Source organism: Rhinopithecus bieti, unplaced genomic scaffold, assembly GCF_001698545.2.
Source record: "Rhinopithecus bieti isolate Rb0 unplaced genomic scaffold, ASM169854v2 scaffold_14839, whole genome shotgun sequence".
Lineage (NCBI taxonomy): Eukaryota > Metazoa > Chordata > Mammalia > Primates > Cercopithecidae > Rhinopithecus > Rhinopithecus bieti.
Genome location: NW_016808133.1, coordinates 2,171,743 through 2,197,204, shown reverse-complemented (window position 1 = coordinate 2,197,204; position 25,462 = coordinate 2,171,743). Strand labels below are relative to the sequence as shown.

At 41.0% G+C, this 25,462-nt stretch overlaps 1 protein-coding gene across 1 annotated transcript in view; it reads right to left on the bottom strand.

Annotated features, from left to right (window-relative positions):
• Nucleotides 1–25,435, bottom strand: part of TAF5L (TATA-box binding protein associated factor 5 like) — a 32,305-nt gene extending 6,870 nt beyond the window's left edge. The window contains exons 1-4 of the mRNA XM_017885612.1: nt 25,360–25,435; nt 14,349–14,493; nt 10,107–10,211; nt 2,195–2,919 (exon numbers count right to left, since the gene is read on the bottom strand). Of these exons, the coding sequence (XP_017741101.1) occupies nt 2,195–2,919; nt 10,107–10,211; nt 14,349–14,490 (972 nt within the window). The 5' untranslated portion in view covers nt 14,491–14,493; nt 25,360–25,435. The remainder of the gene's footprint in view (nt 1–2,194; nt 2,920–10,106; nt 10,212–14,348; nt 14,494–25,359) is intronic.
• Nucleotides 25,436–25,462: the final 27 nt, after the last annotated feature.

Here is a 25,462-nt window from a genome sequence, read left to right as displayed (position 1 = left end):
TGAATTTGTGGCTCCTGTATTAAAAGTCTCTCTTTTTTTTTAAATATTCAATCTTTCGTTTCTAAATAATAGTCTGTTTTAATTATGCACTCTACAAGGGAAAAAGAAAAGTCCAAATTTTCACTGGAGAAACATTAAACACCAACTATCGTAACTAATTTATGCCTGGCTTCCCCCCCAAATACTTGTCAGAAACCAAAAAGAGAACTTCCCAAATTGCTGTGATAACATGGGCAGGCATGCAGAAATCCCATGCAGGAAGGCCCTCAACAACAGAATAGGAGAATCTCAGCTTTAGTTCTTAAGTTTAAAAAAAAGTTTATTCTTAAAAAAGGCAGAGGCTAGCGCTAGCTAAGCATCTACAGTACTTTCAGTATGAACAAGGATGGAAAGCCAGAAATGCTTAAACAAAACCACCATTCCAACGACATCTTTTGCTCTCTTTTTGATGGGACATCCAACTGTTTAAGCCTGAAACACAAATGTCACCATTGATGTTTCCTCTCCCTTATCCCCTACAGTAATCGAATAACTGAGCTCTCCTCTAGCCTGTCCATGTCTCCTTTGCCACTGCCACTACTCTAGTTTGGCTGCCGTAATTGCTCATATAAGACAGTATCACCACATCACTTCCTGTCTTAGCCCCTCTCCTAACTCCAGCCATAACTTAATTTCTTTCAGTTCCTGGAATTCCGCATGCGGTTCCTCACTTCTGAGTCTTCAGATACACTCCTGATACCCGGAAATATACACAGGACAAGTCACAGAGCTAGTTAGCAGTAGTGGTCAGAGTCTTAAAATGTTTTATTTTGGTCTACTGTTATCAGATGTCATAATGCTATCTTCCTTAATTTTTAATGCACAGAATAATATCCACTCTGTATCATCAAAGCTAATAAGGTCAGTATAAATAATTATTTTTTGTATTTACAGAAAACTGAAAGCAAATGCAGGCAGTATTCCTCAGTTTTATCAGAAGAACTCCCAAAAAGAGAACTGTCTCCAAGGAAAAGAGATGTTTGAAAATTCAAATACAAATGTAATAAAAAATATTTTGGAGAGTACTATAAAATTCTAGAAATTAAAGCTTCTATACAGGAATCTAGACTCTTTACTTATCATAAAGAAATCCTTCAATTATACTGTCTTGGTTGCAAGAATCAAAAATTCAAAGGCCATCCTAACTGGAAGCGGACTTAAAAAACAGGAACAGGAAAACACTGCTTTAATTTAGGGCACCCAATATTCTTAACATCCTAATCATTAACTGTAATTTAATTAGACTGATTTTTTTGCTGCTTAATTTTTCAACATTATGTAAAGAATTTTCCATCCAAAGTAATGTGAGGCAAAGCTACCTGAATGTCAGTGGTGATAAGACAAAAATATTCTGGCCCACAGCCAGTGGTCCCGAAAAAGGACCACTCTAAGGAAAGTTAATTCTGTGAAGTTTAATTTCTATCTTCCTTGGCCCACATTTTTTCTAAGGTAGTGAATTTTGGTGACCTGAAACCCAAGCTGTGCCTGCCCTTTTCAATGACTGTCCTAAACGGTTACAAGTCAAACAAGATTGAACACTGACTGACGGGGGAGCTGGCAACTCTACTTCTTGTGTTACTTCTCCAAGTGGGGTCTGGGAACACCCTGTGGTACATCGAGCCACAGGATATGCACTGGCCTCAGAAAGCCAATACCATCCAGTGTGGTGAGGGTGCAGGGACGCCAGTGTTCTTACTACTGTTGCTGAGACTGTGAAATGGCACACCTTCTGTGGGGAAAATAATATTCATTATAGTTTACAATGCAGGCCCTTCGACTCAGTTATCCTACTACCGATTATTTACACCTGAGCAAATGTGCACACACATAAGTGTATATTTACTGCAAATCTCAGCTAAAGTCAATATTAGCTAAAGTTCTTTCATTAGGCTTAGTGTTGTTATCCACATTTCACATAGTATAAATACTGACCATTCACTAATAACGTTAACTTAATGTTGCTAAAAATTGTTTTTGCATCTTAGGTTAGGCATGTGCAGGAATTCAATGGCTACAGGTTACGTGGCATTAGTGTGGCTTCAGCTGTAGGATGAGGAAAATTAGGAAGTCCATTCTAAGATATGTCATGTTTGGTAAGGACATTCTAACGAAATTAGGAAGGCAGGTACAGGGAAGAAAAAAATGGTATTCATACCTCCTCCTCCAGAATATCACAAGCCAAATGGATGCGGGACACGTCTACTTGATGGGGCTCTGATTTTAACTTCTTGGATCGTAAACTCCAAAGTTTTATACAGGAGTTGTCAAACCCAGCAGCAAGCAGCTTGCTATCAGGGGAGATTTCTGCAGTGTTCAACAGCTGCTCTGTGTTATAGAAGGCATAGAAGCAGATGGTAGTGAGGGAGGGAGGCCCATCCTTGACGCGCTTAATGCTCTCCTGTAAGACCTCTAGGGCAGCCTCGTTCTGCAGAATAGGGCTGGGCATGTCAGGGGGCTCCAAACTGTTGTTCTCACTGCGGGAGGAGCTGCCACTGGCATATAGCTGATAGTCTGTTCTCTTGGCAGGCTGCACATCAAGATGAATATGTAAGGTGAGGACTTTGCACAGGGCAGTATTGTTGTCACTTTGGAGGTAGCGGATAAGGTAGTTGTAGCTGTCTTCTTGGAGACGGACCACGTACTTGTTATCTAGGAATGCTCGAAGCTTGAAGTTAGATAGGATGTCCTGGATGGTTTGAGTGGTCTGTAGCTGCTCAATGACATCCTTCTGGCTAGCATTCTGCAGAAACATTCCATGGAAGCGGCTGTAAAAACTTTCCACTGTGCTCTTCGGACTGTTTTGGACCAGGTTGAGATGGAGGTAGACAAAGAGAGGATAGAGGAGAGGCATCACTTCGTGGCTATGCTGGGAATCAGAATCTATAATGAAAGAAAATGAGGGCTTTATAATCAGCATAATCTTACAGAATAACGTGATCCCTCCTGGGGATGACCACCATCACATAACGCTTTCTTGCCAGGACCCCATTTTTAAGAGTACTGATTGAACTATAAGCCCAACACAGGATTCTGGAATTTCAAGGCCTTTCGATTGAAGAAAGAGCATGAACTCTGAAGTCCAGCAAATCAGGGCTTGAAGCTGGGCACAACTCAGGAATTCAGTGCCCAGAGTGGTTAAGTGACTTGCCAGAGTTCACAACAATACAGTGGCTTGTACCCAGGTCTTCAAGATTTAGTATTTTTTCCCAATACATTAGTGTTTCTTCCAATTGGGGACCTCAGATATCTGAGGGTACTTGGATATATTCTTGGAAGACTGAGTTCTTCACAATTTTTAACTTGATGATAATGTAAAAAATAATTAACACACAGTATATTCAGAATTATCTGGATGTCCGCTTAACAAGTTAAGTACTGACAAGTGATTTTAGTGCTCTAGTTTGTGTTTTGTGATTACTTTTGGCATCCATTGTCTCAAGTAAAATCAAAGCACTTACTTTAGTGCGTTCATTAACATGTCTGGCTATACAGGCTGGCGTGTCCCATGTTAACATGACAGCCTTTATCCACAATTGTCTCATCAGCATATTCATTCTGATTTTGTTGGTTAACAAATTCTCTTTTGCAGTGATAATTTACAAATAAGACCATTTTATGTCATTACGACTCAACTACTTACTAATTTGAGAGTTTAGCAACCATGAAACTATAAGACAGAGAATGTTATTTAAAAGGTGTACAGCTTGAATTCATGGGTGAATGAGAAAAGAACAGAGGTATATTTGACACCTAAATAAGTGCTCAAGGCATGCTGTGAGGGAGCAAAGGCTTCGATGTGATTCGTACACAGTGGGGAGAGAGCAGGGCCACTGCAGGGCAGAAGCCTCTCAGGGAGCTGAGACCAGCCCGCATCACTCCACTGGATGGAGTCACCAAGCTGTCCAGATGCCTGCTTGCAGCAGCAAGTTAGTTCTGGCAAAATCCATCCGTTACATTCACTCAGTGTTATTTTCAACTTTACTGCTTTTGGGGTTTTGCTTGTCCCTTATCTGTAATGAGTCTGGGTTTCGTAAAGAAATATAATAACCATAAAGGTTTTATATCTAGTGTAATGTTTGTACATATTTAAATAAATCAAAATAAAAATGTTTTAAGTCAGCACTTATGTTTTGGTAGCATTTTTTTTTTTTAATGAAAAGACATCAATACAGGGTTTAAGACTGAGGAATACTGCATCAGCGAATCTTGCTCCCTAATTTGATGATAAAAGATATCTACACGTTATTTCTGCTTAACACCCTATTTCACTTTATCACAAGGTGAATGAATCTGCTGCACAACATTCATAATATGCATTTTAGAATAAATGCATCCCAACTCAAATACATTATTTACAAGATGAAAAATTATAATCGTCCCACTGAACTGGAAGTTAAGACAGCCACCTAGCCACTTTGGGCTCCTCACACCTCTGAATCAACAGGCAAGGAAAGGAGTTACAGTGTTAGCTGGGGTGATTGATCCTGCCCAAGAGGAACTGGAACTACTACACAATGGACGTAAGGAGGAGTTTGTCTGGCTTAAGGAGATCCCTTAGGACATCTCTGTACCCTGCCCTGTGATTATGGTCGATGAAAATGACAACAATCCATACAGGACTGTGAATGGCCCACGCCCCTGAAGAATGAAGGTTTGGGTCACCAGGTAAACCATGATCAGCTTGCAAGATGAATGCAAAGGGAATACAGAATGGGTAGTGGAAGCTACCACCATGTGACCAGTTACAGAAATGAGGATTGTAATTGTTGTATTTCTTATTTTGTTATGAATGTTTGGGTGTGAATATCTATACATAGATAAACAAAAAGCAAGTATCTTTGTATTCTTTCCTTTCTTGTCTCCTTATCATATAACATCGGATTACTGATTTTATTTTTTTGAGATGGAGTCTCGCTCCGGTGCCCAGACTGCAGTGCAGTGGCGTGATCTCGGCTCACTGCATCCTCTGCCTCCTGGGTTCAAATGATTGTCCTGCCTCAGCCTCCCAAGTAGCTACAGGCATGTGACACCACGCTCAGCTAATTTTTGTATTTTTTTTCTTTTTTTTTTAGTAGAGATGGGGTTTCACCATGGTGGCCAGGTTGGTCTTGAGCTCCTGACCTTAAGTGATCCACCCACCTCAGCCTCCCAAAATGCTGGGATTAAGGGTGTAAGCCACTGTGCCCAGCCAGATTACTAACTCCATATCACAGTGTTTAGGTATTAAGTATTGTTTACCTCATAGTATTGAAATTATAGAATATCATGGAGAGGAGTAAACATCATCCAAGGACTTTGCATCCTCCTCTAGGGAAAAAGTTAGTGTGTTTTTTGGTTGTACACAGGATAACTTTATCAGGTTAGATGGAAGTATGATCTTGTTATTCTCTTTATTTGGTGATTAAGTATGGAATAAGGAGATGCATATGAGTGCCAACTTAACAAGGAATGGACTTGCAAGGTTACTTTTACATGTCAAACTGTGGGTGGGGTGGGGTGGGGGGCATGGTACACAGTCAAACATTATTTTAAATGTTTCTGTGAAGGTATTTTTTTCTCTTTTTAAGATGAGATTAACACGTTTAAGTCAGTAGACTTTGAGTAAAGCAGATTACCTTCCATAAAATGGGTGGGCCTCATCCAATCAATCAATCAATCAATCTGTTTAGGCTTTAATAGAAAAAGACTTATATTCCCCTAGTAGAAGGAATTCTGCCAGCAGAGAGTCTTTGGATTTGAACTGCAACACTAACTCTTTCCTGTGTCTCCAGCCTGCTGGCCTGGAATGTGCCAAGCCTCCACAATTGCATGAAACAATTCCTTAAAGTAAACCTCTATATATCCATCCTGTTGGCTCTTGGCTCTGTTTCTTTGGAGAACTGTGACTAGATTTTGGTATTTCTTTTTCCTTTGTATTCTATTGGGATGAAGGATTGTTTCCAACTCCTTAGAAACAGAATTTCTGGCTCATTTTCTAAAATGAGAGACATTTTAATTGAGTAAATTTAGAAAAAAAACCTAGCTATCAAGAAATAGTGATGTACTACTTTAAAACTTACTGAAATTCACTGTTGCTTCAGCTCATAGTTTCAGAATTGCTTAATTGCTCTCTCGTGTCTGAAGAGAACAGTGTGCTGGGTATAAAACAAAACAATTGATCAATTTGGAAGAAGGTGAGATTCAGAATTCCAACTCCCATTTTTAACTATTCCCTTGCAATCATAACATACTCTATATTTTACTGAAAGTGTACTCACTTAAAATATATTTTCTTCTAACTGCAAAAGTAACAAACATAGCCTCTGAAAGTAGACTTTTTCTTCCTTCTATCTATCCACTGAAATGTAATGAATGCCTACCTGGTGCCCAACTCTACTGGTAGTAAATGAGAGAACAATGGAGTTTTTCATGAGTTCATGGAAATTAGTAGTCCATGGAAATTGTTTAATTTAGTAGATACTAAATTAAACGAAACTAATCCTGTCGGTCCTCATTCTCCTCTACCTTTCTTCAGGGTTTGGCTCTACCGACTGGCACTCCTCTGTCCTTTATTCTGAAATCCCACACTACTTGGTCCTGCCATCACTCCCTTTTTGGTTCCTCTTCCTCCCGTCAGTCCTCAAATGCTCATTTCACTTTAAAGAATCAACACTGGGTGTGTGCCTCCTAGGAGCCAGGCACTTTACATCCATGATCATGTTTAAGAGTCACAGCTGGCCCTGGTTCAAATCCAGAGGTTGCTTGACTCCAAAGTCTGTGTTCTTCCCACTACACCTCCTGAAGAAAGGACCTATGGCAATAGGTGAGCTCACAGAATCTCTCATCTACAGACAACCTGTGGAGGAAAAATACATTCAGGTGGATACAGATATAGATACTCTTACATCTTTCCCTAGTATCTTCGAGATTTTATCATTTCTTAAGACTTTTAATTTGCATCTCCATATAGCTGATGCTACATGTTCTTTATCACAAGTCTTTATCTTTCTCCTAAATCCTAGCCTCAAATTTCTTACTGCAAGCTATGCAATAGGATGCCACTGTCATGACAATTTAAAAAACATAAACCCTTCTGACTTATTTCTTTTCAATAAACCTTCATCTCCACTCCAGTCTTAAAGTCTGAGCCATTGCCACTTCTTCCTCCTTTACTTCTGAGCCTGGGAGATTCCACCTTGATGATTTAACTATGAAATAAAGCTCCTGCCTTGCAATTCCACAATGCTGGCAAATTCTGGTCCTTTCTCACCTCATTTCTCAACATTGCCAAGCACTTAAATTAACAGTCAGTCTCCTTGCCATTCCTCTTACAAATAATTTTACAAACTGCTTTCAGACTAATATTCATCGATCTCCAGCCTGAAAGTCTCATTCTCAACAAAGCCTTAGTTGTTCCTGTAGAGTCGTCAAGCCTGCCTTTTTGCTCATGTTATTTCTTACCCAAATCACTCCTCTTCCTCCTCCTCCTCCTCTTCCAGTCTACTGAAACTCAACCCATCCTTCAAGTGCTGACTTAAATCCTACCTCCTGCTCAGGAAAGCCTTCTCTGACTACCCCCAACCAAATCACTTTCTCCTTCCATTCTGAATGCAATTCCTATATAATTCAGAAACTGATCTCATACTGGTCTGTGAAAATGCTTCTGTGATATTCAAATTTTATTTAAAAACTTTTACCTATAGTGTTTTTATGTTAGGACTGCTTCTAAAATAAGATTAATGAGTATATCTTTTACTTTATCTTGATGCTCAGGAAATAACTACTCATTTGATTTGGTTATAAGCTCTTCAGAGACCTGAGGATAGAGAAAAATATTCCAGGAGCAGCAGTCCAAAGTGATCAATATATATTAACCCCTTTTAAATAATGATCCTTTAAACCAACGGATTAAAGAATCAAATTACAGACAAAATAACAGACAATTTTCTCAGTTCAGAAACAAAGAACCTAAAGGAAATGGTTGATAGATTATAATCTTTTGAAATGTAAAGTTCTGGCCAAACAATCCTTGTGGTAATAATTTTTAATGGTAAAAGATGAGTATAAAGTAATCAATATATAAACCAAAATAATACACCTGGCCTTACACACACATAGAGTTATCCTAGTTTTATCTGGCCCCAAAAGGTTAGCATTTTAAAGCAAAGAATCTACATTTACTATAGTCTACAGTTGGAGAAAATGGTCAAAATATTACAGGAAATAAGGGTTACAAAATAAAACCCTCTGGGGGGTTATCTTATCAGTTCACGGTTGTTGGGTGATAGAATTCGTAAGTAGAGAATAGTCTGTTTAATAGTCACAAAAACGAAAAATCATGAAGATTAAGGCTTTAGTAAAATGAGTCTATTACGTTTAAACTGAAAAGAAAGAAGTTTCATTAATTCTGCATATCATATAAATGTTAAATATTTCAGTGCAGTGATCAATTTCCACTAAAGATAAAAAAAGAAAAACTGAATTTATAGTGTTTCTTTCATTCAGAGGTAAGAACTTAGAGACATTTTTTTATCATTGGCATTGGTTTCTGAGGCATTAAGCAATTTTAAGAAAATTTAACTGAGTTTTAGAAAGTTATTTTACTCAGTTAAAAAACTATGATATTATTCTCTCCATGACAGATTTATTTTCACCATACTAGTGGTGTGGAAGCCGGTTTAGAAAGAAACGTCTTGGCTGGGTGTGGTGACTTGTACCTATAATCTCAGCACTTTGGGAGGCCAAGATGGGAGGACTGCTTGAGGCTTGGAGTTTGAAATCAGCCTGGGTAACACAGTGAGACCCTGTCTCTACAAAAAAATTAAAAATAAAAATTAGCCAGGTGTGGTGGCGCATGCTTGTGGTCCAGCTACTAAGGAGGCCAAGTTGGGAGGATCACTTGATCTCAGAAAGTCAAGGCTGCAGTGAGCCATGATCATGCTACTGCACTCCTGTCTGGGCATCAGAACAAGACCCTGCCTCAAAAAAAAAAAAAAAAAAAAAGAAGGAAATTATCTGGCTTCTTTGAGCCTGTCTCCTTCATTCATTCAGCCTGTATTTATGTTAAGTGCTGACTACATGCCAGGGTAGATACTGTCCTAAGATATACTGATATGGTCCCTGCCCTCATGGAGCGTATAGTCTAATGAGGAAAACAGACACAAAAGTAAATCAACAAATGTATAATTTTAACAGAGATATATTCTGACTCATGACAGTGAGATGGCTTTTGTCATGGATATGACTGATTTCCATTATGAGTGACACTCAGATGACCCTAATGACATTACATACATTTTTGTATTTTTTAATCACTGAAGCATAGGTACATAATAAAATAAGCTCAATCGCATAATTTTATTGTTACAGAATTGCAATGATTTTTGCAGTGAAGTATTGATACACTCGGTTGATTGCTAAAGTGAGTTATCCTGGTGTAAATTTTTATGTTTACATCCCTTTCCCATTTATCTTCTGGGGCTTTTAATGTTTTTCTCCCTAATATGTGTATAGTATCTTTTTTATTCTTATCTCAAGTGGTCATTCAGCCACTCACAAACTGGTCTAAATGACAACTTCTAGTATTTTTGCCTGTTCATTCATAAGGACTATTTACTAGCACTTTTGGAAATAAGGGGCAAAGACCATTGTGCAATGTACTATATTATTAGTAGAGATATCGTGTACATTTCAAATGTGCTGTATTTAAGGATGTTTCTCTGCATGGCTGACAGTTTTTACTTATTCAATACAAGTCACAAGTCACTGTGCTGAAGGCCATGAATAAAACAGTGAATAAAACACCCAGAGCTCTGCCCTTGTAAACTTAAACCTCATGATTGAACTCTTCAGGAATTCCAATAGACCGTAAGTTTGAACGCAAGAACTGTGTTAAGAGTACCTTCAAATCCCTAGTATCTCATACCAATCGTGGAATATAGTTGGTTCTAAGGGAAATTTGCATTACTCTATTTTTTTCTTTTTACTGCTCCTTGTGGAGCAGGGCTAACTCATAAGCAGTGTGCCCAGAGTTGGTCTGTATTACTCTGTTTTCGTAATAAGAAAAGGTTCTAGAGCTGAGTACTTACCAGTGAGAAAATTCCGCAGTCGTCCAAACTGTACTTCATATTGCTGGGGTTCTGCCTGGCAAGGGGCTGCAGACACTATGTTGGCACAACCAGATTCTGATTGCACTAAAGAGAGGATACACAAGACAGGGCAGGAAACACAGAGATGGTTATTAACCCAGTATGTGGCAGGGTGGAGGAGGGTGTTGTGCACACATGCACAGCAACTGACATTTCAGCAGGTTTCCAAAGTGTGCTGGGTCTTGGTTAAATACGACAGACTGATGACACTTGTTTCTCTCCCCTCCCTCCTAAAGTTCAATAAAATGAGGGCCAGGGAAGGAAAGGCATCAAGCACAGGACAAGGTGAATGAGAGAAGACAAGTACATAAATTCATGAGATTTATCAGGAAATGTTTGACCCTATGTTCTTACATTTCACAGGTGCCTTCGTGTGAGTTCATTGTCAACCACTGTGCTGGGCACTGAGTGGGCCCTTTCAATTTGGAAATTCATGTCTTCTAGTTCTGCGAAGTTTTCTTGAATCATTTTGATAATTCCCTACCTTCTGAGACTCTTACAATTTCAAGGTCGGATCTCCTGAACCAATCCTTTCATTTTTTTTCTCCTATTATTCCATTTCTTTGTCTTTTTGCTCTACTTTCTGAAAGCCTTCCTCACCTTTCGGCCCTGCTACTGATTATTTCCTCCTAGATTACTTATAATACCTAATGAGTTTTTATTTTTTACTATCATGTATCTAATTGGTAAGTTTTTTCATTCTCAACATTCTTTTTTTCCCCAAACAGGCTATGATGTTTGAATCCTAAGTATTTGAAACAAGGTATTTTTGAGGTTTTCTTCTGCTTCTTTCCATCTGCCCTTCTTAGAAGATATGTTTCTTCTAGGGTTCAATGGCCCCCGGCTGTCTTACAGTGATGCACTCTGGGTGGTGAGGCTCATCCTCCAGGGTGACCAGGGTGAGCAATGTCCCAACATCACTGTCTTTTGGTATTTCTTCTTGGGCAAGTTGGACTCCCCAGGGAAGGATCGTTTACTTGCCTTCCTGGAGCATGGGTGCCTGGCTGCAGTATCGTGGGCAGATGAATTGGTGCGGGGGAAACAAGGCTGGAGTCTCAATATTCAGTATGTAAACACACACTTGATCTCCAATCTGTGAGTTTATGCTTTCTAAAACCAAAAACCAAAAACCATTCTCCTCCTGTTTACAAGAGGAGTGGGGAATACTGGGGAAAGAAGGTGGCTAAAAACCAAGGGAAGCCACCTTTAACCGTATCCTGAATGAAACATGAATGCATTTTGGACAATGGAATGTGGATGGAGAAATGCTGATGAATGCGGCAGGACTGAGGGAGCCATAACAGGAAACAAGTAGAAAGGGAATCACAGGTGAGAAGAAAGCCACCCTACTCCAAAAGGAAGAGAAGCCAGAAGCGAGGACCTGCTGCAAGCCTGCATGCAAGGGCGGGGCTCCTCCTCCTCCTTCTTGCCCCCACCTTTAGTTATTCTGTCACTAAATCCTACAGCTTCCTAAAATTTATCCTCTCCTCTCCACTCCCATTGCCACTTCCTCAACGGAGGCTGTCTTCACCTCTCACTGGACTGTGTCTTCTAACTACCTTCCCAGATTCTAACCTGGGCTGCCTTATCAATACTGCCACTAGACTCATTTTTCTAAAATTCACATTTGAAAACTTGGATACCCTCTTCCAATTTGTTCCCTGGTAAATATCTAATGGTTCCTTTGCAACTCAGCTCATTCCTTCAACTATTTACTGACCCCCAACTATGTCAGGAATCACAAGGCCTTTTGGGGCGCCTTCCTTGGCTTGCCAGCCTAATTTGGATGCTCTTTTGTGCTACCACTGAACCTCTCCCCTCACAGAACTTACTACCTCATGCTCTTCTTCAATCACTGACTTACCTGCCTCACTTCCCAACTAGAACACTTAGCTTCTCAGAGCTAGGGTCAAATCGTAGCTATCTCTAGAACTTTTCAGCACGTGGTCTATAGCAGATGTTCACTAAATGACTGCTGAAAAAAGACAGAATTCTTCAGATTACTTAATTAATGGAAAAATCTAGGACAAAATCTTCCGATAATCATATTTCACGTTTCTCACTTTTCCTGGTGGTTTTCCAGCAACAACACTTTGTCCTAATAAGCTATTCTATTGAAACTAAGACAACTTAGATGAGCATAGTTCTTGAAGACTGTTTAATATTGTTCATTCCTAGTTTCTATCAACAGCAGCAAGAATTACTGCTCCCTGGTTCCAAAGGATGCAGGGCAGCAGATTTTTGAAACAGCTGGGACGGCATGTTCAGAAGGAATTACTCTACAGTGGGATAGAGGTGCCGTAAATGGACTCCCCTATTCGAACAATAAGGCACTCAGTATTCTATACCAAGCCCATAATCTGGCCCTGTTTTGGTTAAGGGTATCTCTGAGGAGTTTGAAGGGAAGGAAGAACGGGTGGATCTGACCCTGAAATATGTGGCGGCAGGCTGCTGACTAGGCTTCTGTTAGTGTTTCAGAGGGAGTCAGGAACCACTCCTTTGAGAGCGTCCTCAGGTTGTTACTGTCCTAGCACTCTCTTCCTATGGCAATGTCAATGAACCCCGGGTCCTTGACTTTGAAGGTCTATGAAAAGAGGGAGCTGAGGTAATTCCTGCTACTAGGATGGAGGATGAAACCATTAAGAAATGGAGCAGGTGGTGACAGACATTTGGAAGAGCAGAGAAAGTCCAGGACCAAAGAAGAGAGAAGAATGTAGCCTGAGCATGTAAGAAAGGGAATCAGGACTGAGCTGCAGAAATCACTGCTAACTCCACCTGCACACACAGTCATTAAAGTAGTTTATAAACACCCTAAAGCATCCCAGCATTTTCCCCCCCCCAGAATCTCTAGTAAATAAGTTCAGTAAAAGCAAGTCCTGTTATGCTGGGTGCAGTGACTCACACCTGTAATCCCAGCACTTTGGGAGGCCAAGGTGGGAGGATCACTTGAGGTCAGGAGGTCATGACCAGTCTGGGCAACATGGTGAGAGCCCATCTCTAACAAGAATAACAAGCAAAAAAAAAAAAAAAAAAAAATTAGCCAGGTGGTTGTGCATGACTGTGGTCCAAGCCACTCGGTAGGCTGAGATGGATCACTTGAGCTTGGGAGGTTGAGGCTGCAGTGAGCCGTGACTGCATCACTGCACTCCAGTCTGAGTGATGGAGAGAGACCCTGTCTCAAAAAACAAAAAACAAAAAACAAAAACAAAAACACAAAAAAAGAAGAAGACAGTCATATTACATAGAAACATGAACTCAAAAAATAGTTAATTACAGTTGGCCCTCTGTATCTGTGGGTTTCACATCCATAGATTCAAACAACTGCAAATCAAAAACATTTTGGGGTGGGGGGGGACAAAAGTCCCAAGAAGCAAACTTTGAATTTACCAGGTGCTGAATACCATGATGAATCCATGTGAATGAGGTGATATGTAGGCATTGTATTAGGAATTATAAGTAACCTAGAGATGATTTAAAGAATACAGGAGGATGTGTGTAGATGTAACCTACTACGCCAAATATTATACCACGTCTTATCAGGAACGGACTTGAGTATCCGCGGATTTTGGTATCCATGGAGCGGTCCTGGAACCAATCCTTTATGGATACTGAAGGATGACAGTATTTGTTAATCCAGATGGAGTCAAATCAAGTTTTTCTAAAATAGAATCTGATTTCAAAACATTAAAAAACAAAAACAAATTTAAAAAACCTCAGGAATGTGTCTATAATAATAATATTTCCAACTATGGATCCTGAAGTACTAATTCATTCAACAAACCTGACTTCCACATGTGAGGCTCCATGCTGGAGGAGAGGGGACCTGTGCAAGAAGGGGACAGAGGGAGACCCTGTCCCTAAAGGTCTTGTAGGTTAATTGTTTACGGAAGGAAAAAGTTGCACATACTTTCAGGTACAGATAAAGTAACTGAATGGTCCTGAGGAAGGAAATGACTTTAGCCAGGAGAACCACAGAGGTTATTAGAAGTGACATGTGAGCATGGCTCTGAATGACAGACAGGGTCTCTGAGGCCAACATCATTCACTTAACGTAGCTCACTGAGGTTTTTGGTCAGTCTGCTCTCTCTGGCACTATCTTGAGTAGAGAAGTAATCCCACATGGATATTGACGTGAGTTCTCCTGCTCCAGGTTCACCCCACCAGACAAACCCCCACCATTACCTGTTAGATTGGCCGCCATCTCTTCAGCAGTCTGTGACAGCCGCAGTCCTTGCTTCAGGGGACCGTCTGAGTCCACGTACTGCCGGCGTTTGAGGTAGCAGGACACTGCCATCTGAATCTGCTCGGTACGCACTCGTTTCATGACCTTCGAGGGAGGCAACCACAGGATGCAGAGACATCAGGGGCCTGGGAGAGCAACCCATCCAACTGCACCATCGCGGATGGGTAGGATATGTGGGAGAGGAAGACCAGCCATGTGGCTAAGTGGCCTAGTTAAGACGCAAATCTAAGTTCCCTAATACCAACGTGGTATACTCTTCCATTTTGTCTGTTTCTCCAATGACAATACAGCCAACTTCAACTATAGAAAATACGAAAAGCATTGATAATAAAGTCTTTAGATCACCCCCAAACTCTGTTTAATACCAAGATTCCAATCAGCCCCATGAAACTTTTCATTAGAGAAGCTAACAAACAGCAAACAGGGCCAGTCTGAAATTTAGGGCCTTTGATTTCTCCTGCCTACTCTGTGAGAGAGGTGTTAATTAGCAGTGAACTAGCCAAAAAAGTAGGCAGGAGGCAGTGCCAAATCAAAGACCACAGAAACTGGATAAATAGACGTTAACAAAGTATGAAGTTAACAATGGTGAAGGGGATTGTGATATTTTTGCTTAAGTGCCAGGAAAAGGCTGCCAGCTCTAAGTCAGGGATTTGCAAAATCTGTTTTCATTTTAATTGTATAATATTATTTATCTTTTTCACTCTTTATTTTAAACCACAGGTACAGAAAGGTAGCACAACATTAAGAGGGTATGTTTATGTGTTAGCATATGTCTCATAAATTCCTGTAAGAAAGGAAAAGAAAGTGGTAGGAAGTGACCTGAACAGAAGTAAATTATTTTTGAATAATTCAAGCTAATTTGTAGGTTCACAAAAACAAAAAGAAAAGGGGGGAAAAAAGAGGCACTGTTTCCTTTGACTATTGAGTTTATTATCAAGAATGACAGGAACCCCTAGTATTGCCATGGCCTCAAACACTACTTTGTCAGAAATAAATACTGCAGTTCAGATGACCAAAGACAGCTGGATGAATTTTGTGGGTTCACTGCTGTCATGTAAAACATACCTTCCCCTCCAGAACCAAAACATTGTGTCCATTTTGGAATGCATTTCATGTACGCATACACACATGATCATCCCAACCAAAGCAACATTCTCTAAATCAAGGTTTCCCAGTTGTTTTGTGTGGGAGATCTATTTTTGATCATTTATTTGCATGTGTTTAAGTTTTAAGTTTCAGTTACATCCATTAGTATTTTCCTTTGAGAGTTCTTTCATTTTTTAATTTTATTTTATTTTTGAGACACTGTCTTGCTCTGTTTTCCAGGCTGGAGTGCAATGGCATGATCTCAGCTCACTGCAACCTCCACCTCCTGAGTTCAAGCAATTCCCTGCCTTAGCCTCCCGAGTAGCTGGGATTACAGGCCCACACTACCACACCTGGCTAATTTTTATATTTTTAGTAGAGATGGGGTTTCACCATGTTGGCCAGGCTGGTCTCGAACTCCTGACCTCAAATGACTCACCTGCCTTGGCCTCTCAAAGTGCTGGGATTACAGGTGTGAGCCACCATGCCTGCCCTTCCATTCTTTTTTAAGATGTAAAATTCCACCTTTTCCAGAAATCTATTTATTTATTATTTTTATTTTTTTAGTAGAGAAAAGGTTTTGCTATGTTGCCCAGGGTGGTCTCAAACTCCTGGGCTCAAGCAATTCTCCTGCCTTGGTCTCCCAAATTGTTGGGATTACAGGCATGAGCTACCATGCCTGGTCTTATTTTTCTTTAAACATAAAAAAAATGATTTGTATCTAATTTTCGTCCAACTGCAGTTTCTTTTAGTGTGTGGTGAATAACCAAACAAATGTTTTGCCTAGTGACTGTAGCTAACACACTGTCCCAATACCATTTGCAAGTAATTATTTCCTTCTAAACTGATTTGTGGGAGCCCTTTAAAAATAATACTCTGAAGACCCACTTTTCAGTTCCCTAAAAGTCATACAACACAGCAAACTGTGAAGGCTAGAGACACAATCACAAATATCTATACATACAAATATAAAATGTCAGGACATTATATATATACATATATTAAACTATATGCATTGAAAGATTACATTATCCATACATTTTATTTCTAGATTGCCAAAGAGTTCAAAATATTTGTTACAAAGAAGGGGTACTAGGTCTGTTATTGTTAAAAAGAAGGGACACTGTGGTTGTGAAGCAGTGACATAATGAAACACAATAATAAATTTCCAAATACTGAACTCTCTTCTCACTGTGAAATTCACCTTGCTTGTGTATGGTGTGTTATTCTCTCACTGTATTGATGACTTGGGTTACTTTTTAATTAAGTTGTTTTTTTAAATTGCTAATCCAGGGATTCTGATACTTCTGAGAGTGGGGTCCCTGCTCCCATTCTCTGTGGCCACTGATCAGCACTGCTCTACCGGTGATCCTCCAACCTGGCTAGACATAAGAATCCTGTGAGTGTGTGGACATGTCTGAATAATTCCAGCCCTGCAGATTCTGGTTCAGGGTTATATTCAGATGAAAAAAGTTAAATGCACACAGAGGCTGTGACAGTACTGTCCTTTCCCATGTGGCCCAAAGTCAAGATGAGTCAATCCAACCAGTGCCTCTTCCCATCACTTGCTAAAGCTGCTTTTCACCTAACTTCAAGAGCTCCTAGTCTGTGGACTTTCCCAAGCCAGCCCAACTCCCTACTCTAGCCGAGACTGAAATCTTTCCGACTTCTACACTGCCGATCTTTTGCTGACTTGGGAATGCATGCACGTATAGATGTACGTCCTTGAGCATTCTAGGCAGATGGGCCTGGATCTCTCAGATCACCTCTGACAGGAAAAACCCTTGCGTGTGAAAGACACACGCATGACTGATGGGGAGAACAGACTCTGTGATGACACAGTGTCCTCAAGGTGAGACAATATACCTTTGTGTCTGAGGAGGAGGGGAAAAGATGTGAAGTTATGAAAGAGTAAATAGAATGGAGTAAGAATGAATGATAGTCAACACTGACCATATTTAAGATTGCTAGAAGCTAGTTTGTAAAACTGATTCTAACAAATGTGCTTAAATTAGCTGCCCCAAATAGCAGTTTCTCTGAGTCCAAACTACTATATATGATAAGGGCACTTCCCTGAGTGGGGGTGGTGAGCCAACTGTAGGGCCATGGATCTTAAATGCAGGAATTCTGGCAGTGACTCTCTTGCATAACCATGCTGAACTCAAATACTAGAGAACGACCCAATCAACTTAGCTGGGTTTTATTCCAATGTACCTATATTTCAAGTGACATGGATAATTAATGAACCTGAGATAACTCGGTCCCCTCCACCCAGATTGATTTCCAGAGTTCTAATATCCAAAAGAAAAAAACTCTCCTTAAACTAGACCCAAGTCTCCGGAGAGACTCATACGTGAGACGAACAGTGCAATTTCGTTACCTGCCTAGCTTTTCCTATAATTATAAAATCTTTCAAACTGAAATTGGATTTAGATACAATTATACTCTTTGTTACCATTTCAGAATTTCTCATAATTTTCAATTTATATAAAATACCTAACTTTCAGAGGTAAAAACAGATGTCAAATACTCTGCTCTTCATATCACATTGTTAGTATTTCTGGAAATCAAAATGAGGATTTTGACACAATGTATATCTATTCTCATATATCAACAGTTGCCAGATACTTCAACCAAGTTGCTATATAAAATCCCACACGATCATTTCAATGTAACAACTATGCAGGGAAAACCACAGCCACACTTAGCATTCAACTACAGAAATAAGGGGAGGTGGAGATACATGGAACCCAGGCACTCTCTTAAGATGCTGTCAGTGTGGAACTCTAGTCTGGTCAATCCCTTCGGTGGTTACACGCTGCATCCTATCCCTCCACCCCCACCCCCTTAGGCTCTAATGTACACAGATGGTAGAGGAGTGCTGGGAGGCACCCTCACCCACCACGTCACAGGTTAAAGTACTACACAGTTCCATGAAATGCCAAAAGAGTACTACCTGGCTCCCCCATCCCTCCCCCTGCCCCAATAAGGTGGCAGTTTTGAGTCGGGGTGAGTTCAAGATAAATTCAAGCAAACTCACTACACAATCCTCAAATCAGCTCTTCAACTGAGACTTCTGACTGTTGGCCTTTTTTGAGTAATTGTACTTTTTTCCCAACGGTAAATTTATGCTTATAACAGATGAAAAAAATTATTTTTGCATTTTTTTGTAAAGTATCTACTAGGTAACTTATTAGTTCTCTTCACTCACAGCAACTAAATGGTTGTAATATCTATCAAAAGATCAGTCTAAGTTGGACCTAAAACCCTAGCTTTGCATTAATCATCATGATAAAGTATATTCAACTAGCTTTGTGAAAATATAAATCATAACTGAAAAATAAATGAGCCATAGTACTTTCCGTTTCAGTCATACCTCATATAATTTAAAAATTATGATAGCCTTTCATATTCAATTTTTGCTCAGACTGACAGAAATACACTTGAATTAGAAGCTGTGTTTTTTCCCAGGGTGTCCTAAGAAATAAAATGGCACATGGATAAGGCCGTAGCTGGGCTCAGGATGCAGTGAAGAATGTGGCGTTTTGGTGGGCATGGCAGCAGTGGTAGAAAGTAGGTGGAAATCACAAAATCCAGCAAACAGATGTCATGAGAAATAGATTTTCTCCAACATCAGCTGGGACCTCCATGATGTTCCAGAAGTCTTGTTTCATCAACTACTTACCCTACAGCCTTCCACCTACGCTATGCTAAACCTTCACCAGTCTCCCCACCCAGCCGGCTGACCCTGCTTCTGACCTCAGCAGGCTACTGAGACTTAGGATTCCTTAACTCTTGTCTGATCTAACCGGTCACTTTCCGGCAGCACCCTTCATGATCTCTCAGCTGGACGTGATGCTGCTGAACTCACCTCCCACTTGAAACTCCCTTGGTCCCTCCCACTGCAAGCCTCCCTTGTGGCTCTGCCCTCCCAGTCCTGTCTGCCACTGCTTCTTTACATTCCCTGCTTCACCACACCACTATGCAAGACTTACAGTCAAATCACCTTCCTGAACTCAGTCAATTAACAGATATTTCCACCTGCAATACCTCTACCTTCTCCCGGTTTTCTTAGTCGGCTTAATGGTGCCATTATCCACCATTAAAGCAAAAACAAAAGAAAACCAAATCCCCAAAAAGCCAGCCATGATGGTAAGATTCTGTTGTCTCTCTCCCTTACTTCGAAGAGGCCACCAACTCCTATTCTAAATGGGAATTCTCTCTCAACTTAAAAAAAAAAATGTGGCTAGTGCAACTCAACCATTTCTGCTGCCCTATCTTGACTGTTTGCTATTTGACAGCACAAATTGCTTCTCTCTCTCTCTTTAGAGGAGTAGTCTGGCTATATTGCCCAGGCTGGTCTCCAATTCCTGGGCTCATGATCCTCCCAGCTCAGCCTTCCAAGTAGCTAGGATTACAGGTGTATGCCACTATGCCCGATTCTACAAATCATTTCTCAACCGGACTATTCCAACATTCTTCCACCTTTAGGCCCTCATCATATGGTCCTTTGAAAAGCAGCCAAAGTACATGACAAATCTAATGATGTTACACCCAAGCCTAAATCACCCTCGCCCTCAGGCAGGTTGTCCCCTCTTGCCATCACTCTTCCTCAGTTCCCCTCAACAGACGGAGAGTTCCCTGAGGACAGGGCTTATCTTTGAAGCTCATCTTAAAAATAAAGTGAGTGCTATCTAGCTTCTTGGAATTCTTGAGAGTTTATTTTAAGCTCATGATCTTCTTGAATTTCTACTTTAATACTGTTTTACAGCACAGAAAAATTGCTTCTATACAAATCTTATTAACGTGGAAGAGTGTGGCACAATCTACAGAATGACTCTCTACACTACTTACTATGCTTGACTACATAACTTTCATGAATGCTTTACTTGCAAACACCACTGCAGACAGAAATAGGCTGTCCTGTTCTCAAAATAAGGGGTAGCATGTTTTCCTATGTTTATCACTGTTCCTGAAACTGAATTCAAATGCAGTACATGAGGATTTGGAGATGCTTCATTAAAACATTTATATGTGTGTGCGTCTCCAAGTGGATGGAATGATCTTCAATTTTTCATTTCAGAGCAGTACTGTCCAAGAGGATTTTTGGCAAATGACGGAAGTGTTCTAAGTCTGCGCTGTTCACCACAGTAGTCACTAGCCACACAGGGTGATTGGGCAATGAAAATATGACTAGTGCAACTAAGGAACTGAATTGTTTTAATTAATTTTAATTTAAGTAGTCATATGTGGCCAACAATTACTGTATTGGACAACAGAGTTCTACAGCATGACATTACCTGGCGAAACGAATGCATCAGCATCTTAGCTTAAAAAAGTTAATTCACAAAGTTTTGCATAACACTTCTGCTTACTAATGACAAAGTCTCCAAAAGTTAGTATTTTGTTTTAAAAACACAGCTACCTTTTATTATTGCCAAACATTGTAAAGTTATTAAATATCCATTCACCTTGTTACACCTTACTGGCGGGCTATCTTCTTGGACTACTAAACAATTATAAATGGAAGTATTTTATAGTGTTTTCTAAACACTGACAACATACATCATTCTTCAAATCTTCTTCAAATTAAAAAATAAGGAAAAAGACAATTTGCTTCAGCAGAGAAACAGCAGCAGCTAATTTCTTTCTGTAAAATGTCCCACTAAAAGGTGAGCCCAAACCTATGACCATGTTTCCTTTGCAATAAGAAAATTAAAAAGAACACTTCTTAGTCAACTTTAATTTACAAAAAGAGAAACGCTGAGGGTTATAGATGAAAATCAAATGTCTAACTATAATCTCTATCAATTTACACATATCTAAAATATATAAGGCAATATATGAATTCACTGAACAAATTCTCTCCAGCTATTCATGAATATCTTAAACACCAGTGTGTGTGATGAATTAAGTCACTATGAATCATCAAATTCCATTTCCAGAGCACTTTACCTTTCCCATCTACTAAATCAGTTACAATAAAGCACTTCTTAAATCCATATGCTCTTGCTGGAAATGTCAGCCCAAGCCATCAATGCCTGTTCAGGTGAGCAGAACGTCTTTTCATTCACCATCATATATGTGCGCACACACATATATATGTGTGTGTATATATATGTGCACGCACGCACACACTTTTTTTTTTTTTTGCGATCTGGAAAATTATGTGTGGCATTTAACACTTGCACTTTGTGATACTCCCCACCCCATCAGGAATAATGACCTAATCTTTCCTATTTTTTGGTTTCACTTATTTGGTAAGATTGAATAAATATCCCAAACAGCACCTTGTTGTTCAAAATAGACTGAGAAAGAGTGCCCTGTAACAGGGGAGCCCCAAACATGAGACTTTTGGGGGGAAAACCTTTTTTTTGGTAAAGAAAATAAAATATATTCTTGTAGATTATTTTTTTTTTTTTTTTTTTTTTTTTTTTTTGAGACAGAGTCTCGCTCTGTCACCCAGGCTGGAGTGCAGTGGCCAGATCTCAGCTCACTGCAAGCTCCGCCTCCCGGGTTCACGCCATTCTCCTGCCTCAGCCTCCCGAGTAGCTGGGACTACAGGCGCCACCACCTCGCCCGGCTAGTTTTGTATTTTAGTAGAGACGGGGTTTCACCGTGTTAGCCAGGATGGTCTCGATCTCCTGACCTCGTGATCCGCCCGTCTCGGCCTCCCAAAGTGCTGGGATTACAGGCTTGAGCCACCGCGCCCGGCCTTGAAGATAATTTTTAAGAAGGAAGGCTGCCTGGTTTCTTCATGCCTTCTGTAAGTGCTGTCTAAGCTTTGAGATTTGGAATAAAATGCCCAACTCTACTGCCATTTTACTTTTGAAATCACAGGCGTATAGGGAACATCCAAGACTTTTTTAATTTTAATAAAAAATAAAAGTAAAATAAAAGTCTTTTTATTTTGAAACAAGGTCTCGCTCTGTCACCCAGGCTGGAGTGCAGTGGCACAATCACGGCTCATTGCAGCCTTGACTGAGCTCAAGGATCTTCCTGAGTCAGCCTCCTCAGTAGCTGGGGCCACAGGCATGCACACCATCGCACCTGGTTAGTTAAGAAAAAAAAAATTTTTTTTTTTTTTGTAGAGATGGGGTCTCACTATGTTGCCCAGGCTGGTTTCACACTCCTGTGCTCAAGTGATCCTCCCAAAGTGATGGGATTATAGGCATGAGCCACCACACCTGGCCCTACTTTCAACATAATACTATACTACTATAGGCACAATCTTTCCAAGGAGCTAATCTGATGTTATCTCTGCTAAGGTTAAAAACATTTATTGCCGTCAGGTGCGGTGGCTTGAGCCTGTAATCTCAGCACTTTGGGAGGCCGAGGCGGGTGGATCACCTGAGGTCAGGAGTTCGAGACCACCAGTCAACATGGTGAAATCCCGTCTCTACTAATACAAAAATCAGCCAGGCATGGGGGCGTGTGCCTGTAGTCCCAGCTACTGGGGAGGCTGAGGCAGGAGAATCGCTTGAACCTGGGAGGTGGAGGTTGCAGTGAGCCAAGATCATGCCAATGCACCCCAGCCTGGGCGACAAGAGTGAAACTCCATCTCAAAAAACAAAACAAAACAAAATACTTTCAAATGCCTCCACTAGTGTGAAGGATAGAAAAATTGAGTGTCTACTGTGTCATTTCCAGGTTACTCTAATCTGCCTTTGTTTACCTCACTGGACCAATCCTTGGTTCTTCTTACTCTACTGGTGGGTCACTCTCCACCTTCTCCCCTCAGGGGCCCTCGAGTAGTTGGAGGCACTCCACACTGGCACTGCAACCTGGTTTGACCAAATCCCACCCACACTTCGCAGAGTCATCTCTTCCTCCCAAAAGCTTCCTTGATCACAGTCCCTTCCACATTCGGACCCAGGGAACAAATCTGTATCATAGAACTCAACCCTACTCTTGTCTGTTTCACACACTACCACTGTGAATACTTAACACTGAGCATACCCGGCGCTAAGACACTTCGGGCACTTAAAATTAAGTGCTTTACACAGATCGCCTTCTTTAAACTCACAACAAACCTGAGGTAGGTAACATTCTTCAGATGGGAAAGCTGAGGCCCAACGAAGTTACACAGTGCCAGGATGGGAACTCAGGCCATCTGGCTGAAGGGTCTGAGCTCTTACCTTCTATAGCATCTTGCTGCTCAAAGGATTCTATATATGACCAGGGGCTTCCTGAGAGTACAACAGTGAATGCTTACTAGATGCTTGCTGAGAGAATGATCAGAACACTTACTGCCTGAGAAGCCACCAGTCACATAGAAAATAGGTTGGAAACTTGACTTCTAGTACTGTCCATTGAGTAATGCTGGTTTAACAGATGATCCCTAGAGTGTCCTTCCAGCAAAACAAATTAGCAAAAACAAAATCCCCTTTCTTTCCCCAGAAATGTCCTTCACAGGTGCTGATATATTGCTTGCAAAGCCAAAAACCAGTCACTGAGTAGTTAAGTGAGGCCTTTACCTAGTTTCACAGTGACAGAAGCTCACATAAGCCTCACATTTAGAGGCAGGAGCAACAAAACTATTCCAAGATACACTAATCTAATCTGTTGATGACAAAGAAAAATACTCAAAACAACCCCATCTTTTAATTTTCTAGCTTAAAACTGATTTTTAAGGCAGGAAGGATTTACGATTCATTAAAAAATTAGCATGTATTCCATTTAACGCAAAACTTAGGACTACAGGGAACCTAGAAGGTATCTGGCAAAAGGAAATCATAATAGCTAACATTTAGCCATTTTCATATACATCATTCTTTTTCTGGGTACCTTTAAAAAGGTCGTTTTTTGGGAGGCTGAGGCGGGAGGATTGCTTGAGCCCAGACCTGGGCAACATAGAGACACCCTGTCTCTTTAAAAAAAAAAATTCCACGTTTAAGTTATTCCTTATCATTGCATTTTATAGATGAGGAAACTACAGTTCAGAGAGGTTACGCAGATGGCTACATGGTTTCCATTCTAGGTCTACTGTCACCAAGCTCTATCCACTACATTATGCTGTTCCAAAGTTTAAAGATGTGGCCAGATGCATTTAACCTACTAAGCACAAAACTCCCTTTCCTACTCCCACTTCCAAGTAGAGATGTGATCAGGAACTGGGGAACAGCCTCCGTGTCCTCTCCTACATCCCCAACTCAGGTGTTGGCACACTTGAATCGCTTAATGTAAGACATGCTCCGCCCTTACTGTTCCTCTCAGCACAGCTCCCACCTGCTTGTTAGCAGGAGTCACCATTCCGAGATTGCAATCTGCAAGGTCAGTTTAGGTACAGTAATTTAAGACAGACACCGCATGGGACTGGCACTCACCTTCTGATCCCAGAACCACAAAGACTGCGAGATCCGCATTACAACGACTTTCACAACTGATGGGAGAACTGCATGTAGCGTTCCTGCACTCCACTTCCGCTAAGTCTAAAATGACACCACTGTTTCTAACCATCCACTCACTTCGGACCAACGCCTTATCGAATACATTTTCAAAAGCCTGGCAGCTTCGCGAGCTGGATGGTGAACCCGTCCCACGCCATGGGCGCACCAACCTTACCTTGCTGTCATGAGGCTAAGAGCCCCGAGAGACACTTTGCAGGTCGGCACTCTCCTGCAGCAGCTAGTCTAACTCTGGATCCCCCGTGTCACATGCGGAGATCGACTCCACACCCACCCACGCACGATCACCATGTGCAAAGTTGAATCCCGACTTCGCCGCAAAGACATTTCCTTTTCCCCTACGTGCAAAGGAGCTGTGGAGCCGTGCTCCCTGCCTGGCTGTCGGGAACTGGGATACCTTCCCCGCGGGCGCCCGCCACCTCCTCCCCGAGCCCGGCATCCAACCCGCAGGACCCACCCCTGCGCAGGAACGCGACGCCCGTCCAGGTGTAGCCGCCGACTGCAGGCCACGCCGCCGGCCGCAGCCCGCGACTCGGGAGGCCGAGGGCGGAGGCGCGGCC